Below are 20,256 nucleotides of genomic sequence, written 5' to 3'. Positions count from 1 at the left end.
GTGGAATCCCCCTAGAGGTGGAATCTGCCGACCTAAGGCTGGGACTGGCGGCGCGCCCTCCCCGGGAGCCTCTGGTCCAAGGCAGCCAGCGCGGGCGCGGGCGGAGAATGTGGAGCGTCCCTGGAGGGCGGGGGCCAAGGGCGGCCAGCAGGTGGGGCCGGGGGGCCGGACTCCGCCCCCCGCGCCCTCCCAGTTGGTCTGCGACCGCCCAGCCCCGGCCCCTCTCCCGAGCCGGAGCGCGATTGGTGGCGGCGCTTGTCGCTCGGAGGGGGCCGGGCCGCTGTGTCCGCGGCTCTCCGTGCCGCCGCTGCCACCGCCGCTGTCCTTCTAGCAGCGCGGGCCGGTCGGACCGCTAAGGCAGTCGGCGCCCGGCGATGGGAAGCGGCGCGGCCGCGGACACAGGCTGTGGCAAAGTTTCCCAGACGTGCGTATCAGGGCGCGCGGCTGCAGACCACCCGCGACTGCTCCGAGAAGGGCTTGGAGATTTTTAATTTGGAAGAAAAAAATCCACCTCATTTCCTTTGTCAAGCTCTCTCTCCGGGCGACCAGCGGCGGGAGCTCCAAACTTGGGCACCGCGGCTCCACCGCCAGCGGTCCGGGCTTTGGAGAACGTCGGGACTTAGGTGCTCGGGCGCCCGGCGGCCGGAGGCGTGCTAGGGGGTGTGAGCACAGCACAGGGGAGTCCGGGGTGCGCAAAGAGGAGGGGCCCCCGGGAGCTCTATATGGAGGAGGGAGCCCAGAATGGTGTGCACCAGAAAGACCAAAACTTTGGTGTCCACTTGCGTGATCCTGAGCGGCATGACCAACATCATTTGTCTGCTCTACGTGGGTTGGGTCACCAACTACATCGCCAGCGTGTATGTGCGGGGACAGGAGCCGGCACCCGACAAGAAGCTGGAGGAAGACAAAGGGGACACCTTGAAGATTATTGAACGGCTGGACCATCTGGAGAATGTCATCAAGCAGCATATCCAAGGTACGGACGCCCCGGGAAACTTGGGCCGCCCACGGGGCCAGGGAGTGCCCAGAGCGGTGCGGGGTGCGCTGGGGCTGGTAGGCATCTCTCGAGCGACTGCGGGGCTCTGAGTCCGCAGACGCTTGGGGGGCTGCGTGTACGCTCTTGCCTGAGAGCGGGACCCTCAGTGTCTGCGGCCCTGCGCGCTTCTCCAGGGCACACGTGTGTGCGCGGGGCTCCACGAGCGGGTGTGTGCAGCTCGCTGGCGGCGTGGTGGCGCGCTGCGCACGAGTCCCAGTGTGCGTGTGGCTACTGGCTGGTTGCTCGAGGGGTTGAACACAGGTCCAGTTCAAGGTGTGCGTACGTGTGAATGTTGGTGGGTGTACAAGGGAGAGCGCGCGGGCAATCGAGCTCATCTGGCCGCTGTAGGGCCTACGGCGAGATGCCCGAGCGGCCCCAGCCGTTGCCATTTAGGACCCACAGGCTGCGGGACGAGCCGGAGCTAGGAAGACTGCGCAGCTCCAGCCACGCCGTGAGCGGCCTGTAGGCTGTTGGAAGTGCAGGGGGCTCTGTGGCTAGGAGGGCTGTCTGAACCTTAGCGGTCCCCACTCCCACCACTACCCGCGGGTCCAAGACCCTCTCCAGGAGCAGGTGTTGGCGCGGGGAAGAAGCATGGGAGCTTGGAGCTCTCTTCATGCGGTGGTGCCTCCGGCCAGGACCGCGAGAACCCGCCCCGGGCCGCCGTGAAGGCCATTCCCTCCGGTAGCTCCACTTTCAGGCCCAGGGAGCGGCTGGGGCAGAGCAGACAGACCCGCGCGGGGTAGGTCTGGAGTCTAAGGCTGAGCCGAGTGACTGCGCTCGAGGCCAGGGCTGGGACCAAGGGGAGGATGGGGTACGGAGCGCTCTTCCCAGGCGACCCTGTTCGATGAGCTGTCAGAGGCAGCGGATAGAGAGTTCTGGGCCCTGCCGGCCGTGTGTGCACACACATGCCCGTGTCTCACGTTCACATTTCTCGTTTCTTCGCCTCTGCGCCACCTGTTTTCTATCAGGCATGTTTGCTTTTTAAGGGCAGGGCAGGGCCAGCTGAGCCTAGTTCACCTGTAAACCTGGCAGGCCTGCTAGGCTCTGGTTTCAGCACCCGGCAGACCTTGGCACCGTCATCTGGTTGAATATTTCTCCCCCAGGAGCACTCTCTTTTGTTGACACATGGGTGTCAGGATCCAACCCTTGCATCCGCTGCCCCTGCCGTCGTGGGGACAGCTGCTCTCTCTACATTTGGTTTGTTTCCCCACGTGTACAGAATAGTTCCTTCCCAGGGGGAGGTTCAGGTGAGTGCAGGAGAGGTATGCGTATCCATGGTGCTTCCTGACTGACGACTTCAAGTCAAGTTCATGGCTCTGACACTTCCCCAGAAAAGGACACCGTTCACAGCTCTCCTTCATACCTGCCTCTGCCTCTCAGCCTGCCACTGGGCTTGCGTGGCAGACCAATTTATCTATCTGATGGTGCCTGTTGCTGTGTTTCTTGTCCTTTTCCATCCCATGGGTCCAGATTGACAGTCAGCAATAGAAGTGCAGTGTTTGCTCCAGGGTGATTCAGAATGTTCCCAGGGAGACACAGGCCATACCTTACTTTGACATTTCCAGTTTGCCCACAGATTTTAAGAGATTTTCATTCACAGATTCTGTGTGTGTGTGTGTGTGTGTGTGTGTGTGTGTGTGTGTGTTTATGTTTCTGGAAAATGATTCTCTTGTGCTTTCTGATCTGGTCAGGGAGGAGGTGAGCAAGGTACTACTTTGGGAAGCAGTGAGGAGACATTATTAACCCATGAACTCATCCCAGAGTGCCCCCCTATCATGTAGAATGTGGACCGTGTCACATGATTTATAAGGCTGTACATGAAAATGAGTGCAATGTGGAAGTTGAAAGGAAGCCTTGTGCTTTTGCTCCCAAGAAATCTTATAGCTGTGCCTTGTTCGGAACTTTCAAATAAATACCTGAAAAAATTGAGAGAGACGGGAAAATAAGAGGAAGCAGGATTCTTAAAACATGTGTCGCTCCAGTTCTCTTGTGTATGTGCGATGACTGTGTTATGAGTCCCGTAGATATTCAGAAATGACCAGATTCTCAGGCGGAAAGGCAGAAGCCACAACCCCTAGCGGCTTGGGGAAGGGTCAATGATTTGGGAAAGACTAGCCGTGAAGCAGGGGGAGGGCAGAGGGTGCTTGGCTGGTTGTGCCATGATGGCATAGCCATGACTAGTGACAGCTCCCCTGGTGGTGCTGGAGCCATCCCTGAGCTAGTATTTGGGGAATTTAAATTTAGGGATTTACCTGCTTAAGTAAGGGGTCTACTATGTTTGGGACTGGCCAAGTGCAGCTCTCTGAAGGCAGAGGGTGGGAAAGGAATAGATCAAAGGCTCGTCCTTGACGTTACGGGCTGATCGTATGTATTCCACTGTCAAGTTTCCTCTAGTTAGTAGAGCATTTTGAGCCATCCGGTTTACCCTGCTGAGCCGAGGGGGAATAGGGATGATAATAATAGCTAAAAATTATATAGCAGCTGCATTATTTTAAATGCTTTACGTATAACGAATTATTTAATCCTTCTCACCCTACGAGGTAGGTATATTAGCTCCGTTTTACAGACGGAGAGGTTATATGATTTGCCTAAGGTGCAGGGATTTAAACCCAGCTAATGCTGCTTCAGGATCTGTGTTCTTAACCACATACTGTACTGTCTCTTCAGAGGGCCAGAGGGTCCCAGGGGCAGCAGTGCTCTCCTGGAGTCACTTGACGGTGGGAGTGGGTGTCAGACTTAAGAGACTTCAGAGGGTGGCTGAGGGATGATGGAGTCATAGCCTTTCCACTTGGAGACTCTTCCATAGTTAAACTCAGGAATCTCTGGGTTTTGTTTTGTTTCATGCCAAAAGGCAGAGGTTACATTCACTTAAAAAGTGTTCGTGGAACACCCAGGACAGCTCCTGGCACATTCCTCAGAGAGTACGTGTTGGATGGACGAGTGGATGAATGAATGGGTACACAGTGAGGGTCCCCAGTGCACACTGGTTAGTCAATAATAAAAGCATTTCCATTCTCAAATGACTGTTTTGCTTTGGAGGCTCGCACAGGCTCCTCTTTGCTTTGGAAGGGAAGTTGTCTCGGAAGCTGCAAATGTCACAGAATGTTCTGCTGGATGCTCCATAGGACTTGCAATTAGAAGAGGCTTTGGAGCGTCACCCTAAAGCTACATTCCAGTCATGACTGAAAAGTTTATTTTCCTCTTGGGGGTTGCAGTGGTAGTTCATTTTAATTTGTTTTCTGATTGAATGATATAATTAGATGGTGTTTGGGTATCTCTTGGGAATGGAAATTGCAGTTTTGATAATTTTTTTTTTTTAACCAGATAGATGGTAAATGAGAGGGTGGATAACTCCAGATTTTAAAAAGAGCATCCTGATAGATTGGAAACACAAAATAAGTGTTAGTACACGTGTGGTCTTAGGAGGAGAAAGATGGGATTGCTGCAGGTGGTGCAGTGGGTTAAGTAGAAAGTGCCGAAGGAGGCTGAAGCGTTGCAGAGCTTAAGAAATGGAAATGTGGGTTCACTTCTTATTGTGGAAGTCCAGTAGAAACCAAAACAACATCTTTTTTTTTTTTAATTTTATTTATTTATTTTTGGCTGTGTTGGGTCTTCTTTTCTGTGCGTGGGCTTTCTCTAGCTGCGGCGAGCGGGGGCCACTCTTCATCGCCGTGTGCGGGCCTCTCACCGTCGCGGCCTCTCTTGTTGCGGAGCACAAGCTCCAGACGCGCAGGCTCAGTAGTTGTGGCTCATGGGCCTAGTTGCTCCGCGGCGTGTGAGATCTTCCCAGATCAGGGCTCGAACCCGTGTCCCCGGCATTGGCAGGCAGATTCTCAACCACTGCGCCACCAGGGAAGCCCCTCTTTTTTTTGATGAGTATCTTTTTGAATCTGTAAAAGAATGTGCCAATATTGAAGAAAATATTTTAACATGTATAAAATTGCCTCTAATTCATTCTAACCTAAAACAACTGTTTTGTATTTTGAGCATTGCCTTCTAGTTTTGTCCATCTGCCTCCGTATTTAAAAACGAAGGTGTAGTCGTGGTTTACATGTAATTTAATATTCTGCTTTCCTCAGTTTGCTTTTTGTTAGAAGCAGTTTTTCCATATTTGCTACATAGTTTATCGATTTAATCCTTATTTATTGGAGACCTAGTATGTGCCAGGCAACACATTGGGGAGGTGAAATTGGATGCAGTGGTGAATCAAGGCACTCCGGGCCCCTGTTGTAGTGAACTTGTTTTTAAAGGACGATAGAATCCCTCTTATTCAACACAGTTGGGATTTAAGTTAGTTTATTAAGAAACTGGTTAAAGAGGAGAATAAAATAAAATATTACATACATACATTAAATATTTTGTTTTAATATTATTCAGAATATGCATTTATTTGTCAGCCTTTTGATGTAAGGCCAAGGCTTTGTCTTTGGGCTGGGTCTGCCCATTGCCTTTCTGATCATCTTCCTTGAATGAACCACTCCCATAAGGTGCTGTTTACGAAGTCTGACTTCTAGTTCTGTTTTCTTTAACATTCACTGAGAACTTGAAGATGCTTATGAAGCAGTGTAGTAGCCTAAATTTTTATGACTTTTGTCTGGTCTTTTGCAGTGATTTTGTTCACGAGTAATTTGACTGCTAGTTATGTGACTAACCTTATAAGTCTTTCCAAGGCTTTAAATTAATTTTCTTAGGAACGACTCTCATCTTTTTAGCAATGATATTCCGTTAGTTTATATAATATGTAATTAAATTATGCTGTTACAATGATAAGTACCAAGAGTCTAAACACATTTGGAAACAAACCCAGTGGACTCTTGGTAGGAGTATTGCTCAGTTGTTAGCAGGAGATGTGAATGGGGTGGGAGAGAGAAGCTGACACAGAGGGACACAGGCATCCTGGTTTTGTTTTGCTTTTCATGGAGAGAATGAAAGCATGCTTCATCTGGAGAGGCGATTAAGTGGAGGATATTTAAAGAGAAATTTTACTGTATTTTTAGTGACTGCATAATATTGCACCATCAATATACCATTATCGATTTAACCACTTGCCTGTTACTTAACATTTGCTTTTCTATTATAATTAACGCAGAAATAAACATCTTCACTTCACCGTGTTCTTCTTCTGAACGATTTTAATGATGTATTTCCAGAAGTGGGATTACTGCTGATTCAAAGAATATGAACATTTTTGTGAAAGATTGTTTTTCAAGAGGAAAGTCTTTCTATACAGCCGATAGCAATGTATTATTGTTCCTGTTTCACGGAGGCTGGCCAGCATTGGGTGCTGTCCTTCAACTTTTTCTGGGCAGATGTAACCACTGTCAAATGTTCTATTCTTTTGCTTTGTACTTCTTTGATTACTGTAGAACTTAGTATCTTCCCCCCAGCCCTATATTTGTTTTAACCTCGTATTGGTGTCTTTTGCCAGCTTTTCCTCTTGGGATATCAGTGTTTGCGATTTGTGTGTTTTATATATATGTTTTATTTCCAGATATCATTAATTAATTAATGAAATATATGTTATGCCTGCGTTCTATTTTATATACATAAATTTTGCTTTACACATATACCTTAGGATAGTGATTTTCAAACTGTCCCCAAGAGCCCCAAGCTTCTGGAAGGTTTGTCCTGGGACTTAAGAAATAAAAGGGTTGGGCTTTCCTGGTAGCACAATGGTTAAGAATCAACCTGCCGATGCAGGGGACACAGGTTCGGGCCCTGGTCCGGGAAGATCCCACATGCCGCGGAGCAACTAAGTCTGTGCACCACAACTACTGAGCCTGTGCTCTAGAGCCCGCGAGCCACAACTACTGAGCCCGCGTGCCACAAGTACTGAAGCCTGTGCACCTGGAGCCTGTGCTCCGCAGCAAGAGAAGCCACCACGGTGAGAAGCCCGTGCACCACAACAAAGAGTAGCCCCTGCTAGCCGCAACTAGAGAAAGCCCGCGCACAGCAACGAAGACCCAACACAGCCAAAAATAAATAAATAAAATAAATTAATTAAAAAATAAAAAAGGAAATAAAAGGGTCAAGTGAGGTCTCTTGGACCCCGCCAGTACCCATTCTCTCCCCTCCATGCAACCAATGCTGTTCCTGTTTCATCTGTCTTATATTTGGAATTCTGTAAAATATTTCATCTTTAAAAGGGCTATGCTTTCTTTTTAAAGAAAGGGTTGCAAATCATTGTTTTGGGAGAAAGGAAACATCAGAGTGTTAGATTTTTGTGAGGGATGATGGTAGCATAAAGAATTCAAGAGAGTAAACAAATCTAAAAGGAAATTGAATTCCTGGGTGATGTTCTTGTAACATCTATTTACCCTTCTGAATACCATGATTGATAGTGTATTACATTATATGACTAATTTCTAAATCCATTATCTTACTTCATTTAGTCAAGATCATTCCAACAATGGGAGAAATGGATTATTAACTGCTTTTGTTTCCTAAAATTTTATTAGGCATGTTATGTGCATATTAATGTACATCAGGCCAGTAACAGTAGGTTGCCTCACCAAGAGTACAAACGCATATATGGTTCCTAAAAATCAGAAAATATCCAAGGCCTGGATGTTGGGAGTTTTTTTTTTTTTTTTTTTCTGTCCCCTATGGCTTTTGGATGTCACTAAGAATTGGCTGGTGTCCTTCTCATCTGATTCCTGACTTGGCAGGGTTGTAAAGAAGAGGATATGATGTTTGCTAAATGCTTGGAGATTATCTGAGGAAAGGGTGTCATTTAAAGAGTAAACCTATTTGTCCTTCAGAATGAACTGTGGCATGTAAAATTATATTAGTAACAGAGATTGATATTTTGAGAGAGTTCAATAGCAAAATTTAGAGATTGAGCCCAATTATCTTTATTAATAGCCCAGGACCACATCTACATGGAATAGAAAAGCCTTGCCAAAGAATACAACTTTTTCGCGTGGCCAGAGAATTTTCATTTTTATCCAGCAGTGTGTAGGCTGTAAAATAAATGAATTCCACATCCTTTCCCACTCACTTGACATAAATTGTTATTTGCCCTTGATAAGTAGGTTGATATAGAATCTCAAGGAGAATTCAGAATGAAATGCCGGAGAGCCACAGTCTGGTTTTCTGGTTTTCTGGTTTGTGAGGGCCTTGAAGTTCAGCTTCAGTTACGTGGGTTTGGCTGGTCTGTGTTTTTGCAAAGATGCTCATGGGATCCAGAGACACATACAGGGTTACTGGAACATCTTCATTACCATCCTATAGGATTTCTGACTTAACTTGGAAAGCTGAATGGGCTACTGCTTTGATTTGGCGCTTGGGGGTCTCTTTATTTTTCGTTGCTTGGGTTCAATTCTGGAGACTAGGACAGATAGGCTGCCCTGTGAGAAGCATGTAGGAGGGCAGTCCAGATGGAGGTGATATTGCACAGAAAGTCCTTTGGGGAAACACCAAGCTGAATATGAGTGATGAATGTAGTCAGGAGGCACCAAGGTGGAATTTTGGGAGAGAGAGGATTATGCATGAAGTGGGAGGGGCAGAAGTCTATAAATGTGGGACGGGCACTGTGGTAGAAAGCAAGGGGCAGAGTGGGTTAGGTCTGCTGGTTGATGGTCTAGATTCTATGAATGGTGGGTTGCACTTTTTATGCTGGCCTTGAAAGTCTCCCTAGGGCTGGAGCGTCTTGAATTCTGCAGAGATTTGATTATTCCATTGTGCCTACAGTTGTCATCTTATCAAATCTCACATTGCCTTCGGGGTCAGAGTTAGTGCCATTCCACAATGCAATGCTTGAGCACAGGCATTTTCAATATTTCCCCCCTCCTCACACACATGCCTTCACATGCAGGGCACACGCCCCAGGGCAGGGCCAGGATGATGCGTGTCCTAACATGTTGTGTTCATTTGCACTCCATCCCTTTTTCTCCCACCTACAAAAGCATATTAATATGCAAGAGAATCTGATAACCTTGAAATTCCTTCAATTTATAGTTAACCTTAATCATTCATACGCTTTGGTGCTTAAATTATTGTTAATAACAAATTACCGCACAAATGTTCCAACATCCAATATGTTGTGACAGCAACTGGGAACAGCTGCTGTTCTGGAACCTTCTGTGTGGGTCTATGTACTCTTTATGGACCCAGCTGAATGCAGCCAACTGGAGCTTTAAGCAAGAGGATTCCTGATTATATGAACACTAATGCTTTGGTAGTTTTTTCTGGCTACACAATTATAGATTAAAATACGTTGCTAGGACAGACCCTCCCAGTCAGTGGGTATGCATTTCTGAGATGTAGTTCTCTTTCACTGTCCAACATTCAGTTTCAGTTTTGTGAAGGTTTGCTTTGGGGAGATGAAGCTGCCCTTAACGATGCCAGTGGAAAGCCTTAAGTGTCCAGCCCCAGTGGTCCTGGAGCTGGCAGACATACCTTGTTGGGCTATGTTTGTTATCACTGTCCTTTATAAGACAAAAATGGTGTTTGGAGAGATCCAGAGAAGTGGCATCAGCACCCATCTCCTCAGGACAGATGAGAACAATGGAAAATGATGCCCAAAGAGGAGGCTTAGGCTAACTCTTTGGCATGAATGGGTTCATTCCACCAGTGTCCAGAGTTTAAGATTCTGAGTGGAGCACCTTAAGTGGAGCACATCTTAAGCTCTGGTACCTTGTTCAGCTTCACTGGTCTGACTTGCACACCCATCTGTGGCCCCTGGGGACTTAGAGTGAAAGGCAGCTGAGATCCTGGAGGAGAGGGAAGGCAATTCAGGGACCTGGGCAGGACAGGGTTTGAAACTTGCGCTTTTAAGTGTCATGTTAGTGGCATATGAGGACTTAGGAGAACAGTACAGAATTGCTTGGGCCAGTGATTATAGGAGTTAGAAAGCTAAGGAGAGATTTAAAGCTACAGAAATGCCAAATGAGAATCTTAGCCAAACCCTTGATTTATTTTAAGAGCAACAGGTATGTAACGAATTGAAGCTGGATTGTATCAGAAGGAACGGAGGAAGAGAACTATTCTTGTGTGTCAGGGACTGGGCTAGGTGCGGTCCATGCATGATTGCTTTTTATCTTCACCGCATGGTGAGGGAGAGTTTTAGAGGTGAGAACACTGAGACGTAGCGACTTAGTTTGCCCCAGATCACAAAGCTGATAGGTGGTGGAGCTAAGAAGGGAAACTGTCTTCAGCATCTGTGCTCTCCCCAGAAGTGAAAAGAAGATGACAGTCTCACAGAGAAGGGGCTGGGAGATCGTTTTATCAACGATTGTGTTCAAGCGGGAGACTGATGGAAAAGGGATCCAGGCAGGTGGCTGGGTCTGTCCTCGTGTAAGTGAGGAACCTTGGGGTTGGGGTGCCAGAGGGAGAAGGCCTTGTTTGGAAGGGGCAGTGAGGTGCCAGCAAGGAGGCTCTGGAAAGCTCTTTCTCTTGGATGAGTGTACCCTCCCCCCACCACCACCAGGAACTTGGCCTCGTAGGAAAAGCAGACTGTGTGAGCTGCAGGCCAGAGCTCATTCAGATTCCACACGTGACTTTCGGGCACTTACAATATGCCTGGCCCAGAGCTGAGTGCTTTCCCGTGCACTGGCACAGTCATGGGGCTCCTGGGGTGACCAACTTGTCCTGTTTGCTCAGGACTTTCACTCTTTTAAAACTGAAATTCTTGGGTCCAAGGAGGCCCCTCAACCCTGGGCAAACCTGGATGGTTGGTCATCCTCATCTTCTCACGTTGGTAACTTCTGTTTAATGGTAACTCCTGGCATCGTGGCAAAAACAGCCCTTCTGATTGTACCACATCTGTGTCTTCTGTTCTCTGCTCTTGAACGGTGACTTTGTCCAAGAGTCGTAAAGAGGACGGTGAGGGTCCCAGCAGCCCCTGCCCTGTTTTCCCTGCCCACACAGGCTGCCTCCTTGTTATTCGTTCTGCCTTAGTCCTCTCTGTTTTTTTCAGCTGTCTGAGCCTCTCAGGATTTGGAAAGGAAAAAAACAATTGCTGTAAAGGAAAGCTCTAATAAAGTGGTTTGGGCACAAAGCATCAACAGCTGTTTATTTGCCCAAAACAGTAGGAGTCCGTATGAATAACCTTGTGAGTTATATGCTGGGAAGTTAAAAGTAAGCAACAATCTTACTTGAGACCCACAGATGTGACTGTATTCCTTTATTGAACTAATCTCTCTTCCTGTTTATGCTGGTGACATTTTCTGTTATCCATGTGGAAGATCCTTTTTGATCTTCGGTTTCAGATTTATTTAGCTCCGGATGGGTAGGGTCCCAGAGCGGAGGGGTTTTCTGGTTTCTCTTTACTGGAGTTATGATGCTTGTGTTTATGTGGTTCCTGCCTCAGAGGATCTCGACGAGTATGACAGACTTTGTCTAATTAGTCATCATCATATTTCTCTGATGCAAGAGAAGGAGCCACGGAGGAATGGGAGGGGTGTGGGTGAGGCTTTAGACCTGCCTCTAAGTTCACGGGGCTTGCAGAAGAGTCTTTTAACATTTTAGTTTCTTCCATTTCTAAATCTCAGTTTAATAATAAACTGATCCTCTGATTTGCTTTGTTTTCTAAAAGAGTATATGGAGGAAAGTATAACATGCAGGAATTATGACGTAGACTCTCCAAGTCTATAATTGGGCCAGGCTTTAAAAAAAAACTTATTAGAAGCTGAGGATTTATATTAGAAGGGGAATCCAGTGGAAAATGATGAAAGAGAATTTTATCAATGATTCAAAACTTAGAAAAAAGAACGAGGGAGGAAGGGTTGTAGAAATAGGGCTGAACTCATCTGGAGGAGAGACTGGAAGGGAAAGAAAATTAATATTTGTTGAGCACCTATTATGTGCTAAATACTTTACACGGGATACTTCATTTTAACTTTGTAAGCAACCCTGGGGGATGATGTCATTACCCCCATTTTACAGATGAGGAAATCAAGTCTCAGTGACTGTAATTAACATGATACAGTTAGTAAGTTACCTTTCTCAAGCCCCTTAGTGAGGGGCTAGGGACCCTCTTGTTTTTCCTGCTCCAGTGATGCTAATTAAGAGAAAACAGGATCATCCCTTTCTCTTAGCAGAAAGGTTGTAGATGAGACTGGAAGAAGGATTCATGAGAGTAGCAGGGCCCTGAGGTGGGTTACCACGCGACTGTTTTGTCAGTGTCCTTCCCTGGAGATGCAGGAGGTCGCTCGTGCCAGGAGCTGATAGGGTGGAGCGCTGTGGAAGGCTGACAGAGGCTCCAGGCCTGGCTTTTCGCAGCCAGCAGTATCAGTTTCCGGAAGACTTAGTGTGAACAAGACCACCTCCTCCACTCACTCAGAACAAAGCTTCACTGGGGGGGTCTTCCAGGCTCAGGGCATGCGGTTGAGTTGGGGGCCATGGGGGGGAGAGGTGCACACAGAGGAAACAGCAGACATGTCCAGGTGTGCCAGGAATTCCCATTTAATCGAGAAAGTGGAATATCTGGGCTCAAGTGTATATAACGCTGGGCCGCTAGTTCTGTGGGCAGATATTGGAGATGGATCCCAAGTCTGGCATTGTTTACTGGGGCCTGGGGTGGAGGCTTGGGATGGTTTGGAGAAACTGCAGACCTGCTTTCAAGTTCCTGTTCCCCCCTCTTGTGGCTTGGGGTTTGACAGTGACCTGGGAGGTACTGCTACCTTCTGTTGGTCACATGCTTAGATTCTTCCCTTCCTTCATCCAATTAGCATTTATTGAATACCTGGTAAGTGCCGGGGGTCTGTCAGTGGAACAAAGACAAAAACATGAAAGATTTGCAATTAAATGAGGTAGTCAGGTGCTCTCTGATAAGGAAAGACTTGAAGAAAATTAGGTGTGAGCGTTGTCTAGGGGAAGAGTTGCACGTGGAGGAAAGGACCAGTGCAGAGGCCCTGAGGCAGGAATGTACCTGGTGTATGTGTATTGGGAACAGTGTGGCCGGGGCAGAGTGACTGTGGGAGAAAGGGGTGGGGGGTGAGGCCAGAGAGGGGCCAGGTGGGGAGCAGGTTGTACAGGCCTTGGGGGCCACTGTGGGAGAAATGCTCTGGGAGAAAAGGGGAGCCCCTGGAAGGGGTGAGCAGAGGAGCCCAGCTTTTAAAGGCACCAATCCAGGCTGTTCTGTGGCTGCTTCCAAGCACCTCTTGTGGGCTTGACACTGTGCCAGCTGTGTCAGGAAACAACAAAATACGTAGGACAGAGTCCTTTGCTTTGAAAAGCTCATCATCAGGCTAGGAAGACAACACAAGAAACAGTTGAGGATCTTTCGCAAAGTAACTAATGTGATGAGGGTTAATGTTGAATTCTGGAAGAGTGCGCCGGTAGAACAGACTTCACCGAGGAACTGGGACTTATGACACATCTTTGAAGAATGAGGAGGATTTAGAGGAGTGGAGTAGGGAAGATTAGGTGAGAGCATGTTCAGGCAGTAAGTAAAACCAACAGTTGCCTGGAAGTGGGAGACCTGAGTCTTGTTGAGCATGGCGAAGTACGAAAAAAAATGTGGAGTGGTTGGAATCAGTGCTGCCGTTTACAGGTTGGGTGACCTTGGGCAAGTCTCTTCACTTCCCTGTGCTCAGTTTCCCTAACCACAGAAATGAGGACGACTGCCCCTTAAACCCTGTAGGATTGTGTGCTGATTAAATGAGGTGAAATTAAATTAAATGAGGTGCTGATTAAATGAGGTACAGGACAGCACCTCACCCTGCCTATCACATGGTGGGCATGGGGGTGGGGAACACATTCTTTTCTTCAGTCTTCCTGCTTTCCCTCTTTCCTTCTTTCCCACCACATTTCCCTCTTGGAGCTGGCACAGAAAATACGGTCAGGAATATATTTTCTGGTTGTAACACCTAGACTGTCAGCCTTGAACCCTTTTTCAGTTCATTTAGACAGGGTGTGTGTGTAAGGACTTCTCCGGTTAAGACGAGGCTGAGATGGTCAGAAGTGAGGTTAGAGGGAAGCCCAGCCTCACGCTGGTGACAGCTTCTCGGCTGAGACATCTAGAGTGTCTCAGTTTGATTTGACTATTGCTCTGAAATTCTAAGCCTGCTGGCCTGGGGACCTGCACTCATTTGTAGAGAAATATTTGTTTTGTAAAACCCACTTGGCATTGCAGTGGGCAGGGGACAATGTCAGAAATGCACTATTTGTAGAAACCTTGGCTGGTGGGAGAGTTACGCAAGGTGTCCAGTTACCTGGCCAGAGATTCTCATTTCCCCAAATCCCTGGTGGAAGAAGAGCCTCCTAGAGGAGAGAAATGTTTTCCTCCATCTCCACCCACCTCCCAGTAGAACTGGAGCTGCAGCAGCCTGTCTTCCTGCTGGGGTGAATTTGATTTAACACAAAGCAATGTGACTTATAATTTCAATTGCAGGCAGGAAGGTGTGATTTAAGCCAGTTGTCAGGAAGATTCAATTTAATCTTTTCTTTCTTTCCCCCCTTACAAAATGTGCATTTTGTTGCATGATATAATTTTAATATACATTCTTTACAACTCAGAAATAGATGTAGTTTCATATTGGGATGGTACACACTACATTTTTTTTTAGTACTTATCTATTTAAAGTCTTTTTTGAAAAAGATCCCTTACTAGCGACAGAAAACTGAGGGATGGTTTTGCTTTTTTACTAGAGAGAATCGTACTAAATCGTTATTAAACTTCCTGGGCAATAAACCATTTCTTGATTAGTGGGAGTTATTTTTGTCCCTTATGAGTAGGGAGATGATAATTGCCTTAACAAGAGAATTAAAATGATTCTTTTATATACCTAAAACTATACAATTGTGAATTTTGAATGTTTTTCAACAACAGCTAGTTGTTTTTTAGCCAAAAAGACATAAGTATTTTTGAGTTTGTAATTACTTTAGAAGTACAGAAAGTATGCATTTGATTTTTGTAAATCAAAAATTAAATGTCTTATTTCACCCTGGTCAATATTAGGAAACAGTATTGTGTTGTGCGGCTCAATGCAGTCCTTCCGTCTTTCCTCATCAATTAGCAAAAAAGGTTGAGCCTTCCAACTTTGGCAGTTCTCAAGTCAGATGTCAACTGTGAAGGCTCTCGTCCGAAGGATCTTTATTGAGAATCAGAGCACGCTAGACCCGGAAGGAGCAAGACCATCCTCACCTTCTAACTTTGTGTCGAGAGATCCAAGGCCCAGAGCAACTAGGTGACCGCCCTGAAGGCCCTGCCCCACGTGCTAGAGACTCTGGGATGGGGATGTAAGGGTCCTGAATCAGGTCCAGAAACTTTCCCTTTGCATCCAGTTACTCCCCTCAACCTCAGAAGAAATTTCTGCAGTGGGAAGTAATCCTTGGTTGTATATTCTCAGATGAAGCCAGGTGCTAAAGGGACAAAGGATGGGCAGATTCCTTTAGATGTGGTGAGGCTGGAGGCCCAGTCCCCTCTGCCTGGTCTGTCTGGGTCCTTGGGGCCCGCACCCCACCACCTGGGATCATCTTCAGGACGGGGGACGCAGCACTGTTGAGCAGGACCTGTCTTCAGGTCCAGCGGCACATGGTATCTCCTGGTGATGCAGTCTCAGTATGGGGAGCAGGCTTTTCCCAGCTTTTCAGACCCACGCAGTGGTGCGGATGGAGGAGGGGCAGAGATCTTGTGTCAAAGAGAGGAAAAGAGAAAAACACCGACACTTATCAGGCACTGACTAGATGTTTGGTACTGTTTAATCCTCTTCGTATTATCTAATCCTTAAAATAAGCCTGAGAGATCCTGAGCCCCATTTTACAGGTGAGAAATCTGTCCTGCACTGGAGCTATTGACCTGCTTTCCCATTGGACTGTGAGTTCCTTGCGAGTGGAGGCAGGATCCTATTTTTTTCCATTTTCCAGTGTTTCACTGGAAACTACATGCCAGTAGGGCATGTACAGTAGTTGAGTTAATTAGGAATTTGTTGAGTGACTAAATGAAAAAATAAGCAGGCCTGACTAAAACCACTTAGTAAGAAAATTCACATCCCGGTCTCTGGCTTCAAAGTGGTCTGGAAGGGAAGCCAGGTGCCCGAAGAGCTGGTTCCCATCCCTCCAGGCTTGGGGGTGACTTCTGTGAGCCTGTCTCATGCTTTGTCCTCCTTCTTGGTCAGGGACAGGAAAATACGCACTCCTGGGGTTTCTCTCCTGGCCCCTCATAGCTTACACTGCTGTTTCATGGTTTAATCAAAGGGAAGCTGTGGTTCAGTGGGGTGTGTGTGTGTGTGTGTGTGTGTGTGTGTGTGCGCGCGTGTGTGTGTGTGTGTGTGTGTGAAATGTGCTTTCCTGCCCTGAGATCTCCCAGGAATCAGCTGGTAAGAAAAGCCTGGAACTTTCAGGGGACCCTCAGTGTCTTTATTGTAATAAAGCTGTCACTTGTGGTCACTTTCAAATGAAAGCAATCTCGTGGACACAGAAGGGAAAAAATAAACCTGCACCAAAAGCAGAGAATAATTCCAGAAAAGGTACAGCTGAACAGGGCATCTGTGTTTCAAGAGGAGGGACAAAGTTGAGGTCATTTAAATGGATACGTGGAGAGTCAATTGGAAGGAGAAAGTATAGCTTAATTTCCAAGAAAGGATAAAGAACTCCTCTGGGCCCGGAGCTAAGGGAAAGTTGGCTTTTGGCTTCCCATCTGGACTCGGCCTCCTCTCTGCCTTGAGGCCTGTGAGAACCTCAGAATGGATCCCGCCATCTCAGGGTGTCTCCAGGGTGATGGTGGTAAGTTGGGACTTGCTGTTTCACACTCAGGAGAGAGGTGGCAGGGGAAGAGGACTCTCAGAGGAAAACTCCAGAGTCAGGAGAGGGTTTTTCCTTCCTGCACTGCTGAAACTCCTTGGGCATCGTGGGCAGAAGCAGGGCTGGAAATCGGGCAGCCCAGACCCCTTGGTCCCCCGGGGGCTGCCTAGGGAAAAATCACCCACCCATGGGTGTAGGTCTTCACAGAGGCCCAGCACAGCTTTTCCCACCCTCTCCAGTCTGTACACCCGGGACATGGGCAGGAAGAAGTTTCTCCTAGGACTCTGCCCACCAGGACAGAGCAGCCTGTTAGCAGGAGCCACGGATTACTACAATTTTTCTTTTCCTATTATTCCCTGATATTTTCGATTTGAAAAGAGTCATTTAAGCAGTAGGGTGGAAGAGGGCATAATAGACATAGGGGAAAAATTGAAAATGTCATTTAAAAATGACTATTCCATTCTTTTTTATACCTCAGCAGACAGATGGCTGCCTCACCTTTTGCTCGTGGCTATGAGCAATAGCCCAATAGGTGAGCTGAGGAGAGCGATGATTTTATTTTTCTTTTCATTTCAAACAGATTCTGTAGCCCTTGGGTTGTGAGGGACCAGTGGAATGAAGCTCTGGTCTGGGAAACTAATTATGCCTCCCTGCGTGGCTGAGCTAGTTAATACCAAACTGTCATCGAGCCTGATTCTTCCCTGGGGCAGAAAAGCTTTCCAAATTCCTTATCACTTTCTCTTTGCCTTGAGAGTGGAGGCCACTTGGTCTTTGCCAGTTTGGGAAAACAGGAGCAAAATCCAGGAAGCTTCTCGAAGCTCTGAAATGGCACTCTGGGTTCTGGTCCCAGGAGTGGCTTTCTGATACGCAGCAACCCTGCCTCTTCCAGCTCAGACAAGGTGCTGGATTTTGAAGTCAGACAGATTCGGCTCAAATTCTGGTATGGCCAGTCGTTGGCGTGATGTCGCCAGAGGCTACCCAGAGTGTCTAGGACTGGAAACAGACTGCCTGTCCACTCTGTTCCTCCCCTCTTCCTAGCAACGTGGGCTCAACGATGGGTCGCTTGAATTGTAAGCCTGGCTTACTTTGCTGGTCCTGAAACTGAAACCTAGCCAGGTACCTGGCATGGTCACCACCTGTCAGTGGAGACCACACGTGACAAAGGATAATCAGAAATTCAGTAATGCTTTTAAATGGATTTTTAACTTATTAACCAAACCCATACATGTGGGCTTCCCTGGTGACGCAGTGGTTGAGAGTCCGCCTGCCGATGTGGGGGGCACGGGTTCGTGCCCCGGTCCGGGAGGATCCCGTGTGCCGCGGAGCGGCTGGGCCCATGGGCCATGGCTGCTGGGCCTGCGCATCCGGAGCCTGTGCTCTGCGGCGGGAGAGGCCACGGAAGTGGGAGGCCCGCGTACCGCAAAAAAGAAATAAATAAAAAAGAATACTGGGCCCTAATTGTCCACACCCCAACCCACGCATGGGGTGAAGTTTCCATGCCAGGAGAGGCAATCCAAGAAGACTAGTGACTGCCATCCCTACCCGATACCCCACTCATAGAGCAGGTATGTCACTGAGAGAAGTGGACTGCCATCCCCACTCTTAGCTCCAGAGTAGTGGTACAGAGATCCTGCCTAGGGGGAGAGGTGGGCTGTGAGAACACAGAGTTCTGTAGCTCTCCACTTTATTTGGAACAAAGTGGGAGAAACCTCAAGCCTAAAAGCAATTGGTGAGTATTTAAGAGGATGCTAGTAGTATCATAATAGCAACATGAGAGACAGCAGGCCAGCTACACCAGCTAGACATTTAACAGATAGAACCAGAGAAGGAGATATCTGAGAAGAACCTTCTTGGGGTCAAAGCAAGCTTTAAAGACTGCCCTTGCAAAGAAGCCTGAACTGAAGTGGATCAGACTGTGGAGCAATTTATGCCTCAAAGTACTGTTGAAAATAATGGAGCAATCAGGTAGCAATTAGTGGAGGCTAACAGCTGGGTGTGATACCAATAAGGCAGTCCATCCGGAAGTTTAACAGGGAGATAAGTGAAAGAGATAGGAAAAAAAAAAAAAAGACCTGCTGAAACCACTGTCATCCCAGGGGATTGAATAGGGGGAGTGCACAGGGCCAGGGCTACACCCTCCAAGGAATCACATCAGAGACTGCACACTGTGCAGGGAAAAGATGTCACTGAACTAGTCCATTTATGTCACTAAACAAACAAGCAAATACGTAAACAAAAACAAGTCCTGGGGCCGGGGAGGGCAGGAGTAGTGACCAGTATCCAGAGTGGCTAAAATATATTATCTAAAATGTCTGGTATTCAACAGAAACTTAAAAGATGTCAAAGACAGGAGAACATGTAAGCCATAAAGAGGAAAAAAGCAGACAACAGAAATTATCTTTGAGGGGACCTGGCTGTTGGACTTAACCAGACACAGACCTCAAAGTAGCTATTGTAAATTTATCCAAAGGACTAAAGAAAACTTTGCTGAAAGAATTAAAGGAAAATGTGATGACAATGTCTTATCAAAAGGGAATATCAATAAAGAGAAAAATTATAAAAAGGAAGAAAGTGGAAATTCTGGGCTTGAAAAATATGAAAAGTGAAATGAAAATTTCACTAGAGGCATTTACAATTAGATTTGAGTTGACGAAAGAAAGTATCAGCAAACTTGAAGACAGATCAATAGAGATTATTAAATCTGAAGAAAAGAGAAAAAAAGAATGAAGAAAAATGAGCAGAGACAGAGAAATGTGGAACACCACTAAGTACACCAATGGCATATTTAGTGATAGACAATGAAAAAAATCTTGAAAGCAGTAACAGAACAGAACAAAACTACTCATCACCTATAAGAGAACCCTAATAAGATTAACAGGTGATTTTTCATCAGAAACAATGGTGGCTAAGAATGTTATATATAGCAAAACTATCCTTGAAGGAAAAATAGAGACTTCCCTGGTGGTCCAGTGGTTAAGACTCCACGCTCCTAATGCAGGGGACATGGGTTCGCTCGCTGGTCGGGGAACTGAGTTCCCGTATACTGCACTGTGTGGCCAAAAAAACCAAACCAAACCAAAACAAACAAACAAACAAAAAGACAAAAACAAAGGCAAAATAAAGACATTCCCAGGTAAACAAAACTGAGAGAATTCATTGCCATCAGATCCACCTTGCAAGAAATACTAAAGGATTTTCTTCAGGCTGAGTGCAAATGACACCAGACAGTAATCTGAATTCACTCAAAAAACTAAAAAGTGCCACTAAATGTAATTATATAGGCAATTGTAAAATACAGTATAATTCCATATTTCTTCTTCCTTTTTCTCTTAACTGATTTAAAAAGGAATTGCATAAACAAAATACGTTATATAATTGTGTTGCTAGGCCTGTTAACATATGGAAATGTAATATGTTTGACGATAAGCACAGAAGAGGCACAAAAATGGAAAGGAGGGACTAGAGCTATATAGGAGTAAAGTTTCTATATTTCACTAGAGTTAAGTTAATGGGCTTGGATGGATTAAAATGTA

At 46.7% G+C, this 20,256-nt stretch overlaps 1 protein-coding gene across 3 annotated transcripts in view; it reads left to right on the top strand.

The window, feature by feature from the left end:
- The first annotated feature begins 305 nt into the window (after positions 1-305).
- GALNT18 (polypeptide N-acetylgalactosaminyltransferase 18) overlaps positions 306-20,256 on the top strand; it is a 353,141-nt gene continuing 333,190 nt past the window's right edge. Inside the window, exon 1 of one of the 3 annotated variants that reach the window (XM_032640890.1) lies at positions 306-976. In XM_032640890.1, the coding sequence (XP_032496781.1) occupies positions 742-976 (235 nt within the window). In that variant the 5' untranslated portion in view covers positions 306-741. The remainder of the gene's footprint in view (positions 977-20,256) is intronic. The other 2 variants (XM_032640889.1, XR_004351151.1) reach the window with 2 other exon arrangements.

This window comes from Phocoena sinus, chromosome 8 (genome assembly GCF_008692025.1).
Source record: "Phocoena sinus isolate mPhoSin1 chromosome 8, mPhoSin1.pri, whole genome shotgun sequence".
NCBI lineage: Eukaryota > Metazoa > Chordata > Mammalia > Artiodactyla > Phocoenidae > Phocoena > Phocoena sinus.
The sequence above is the reverse complement of the archived record's forward strand: the minus strand, read 5'-3'. Positions and strand labels throughout refer to the sequence as shown.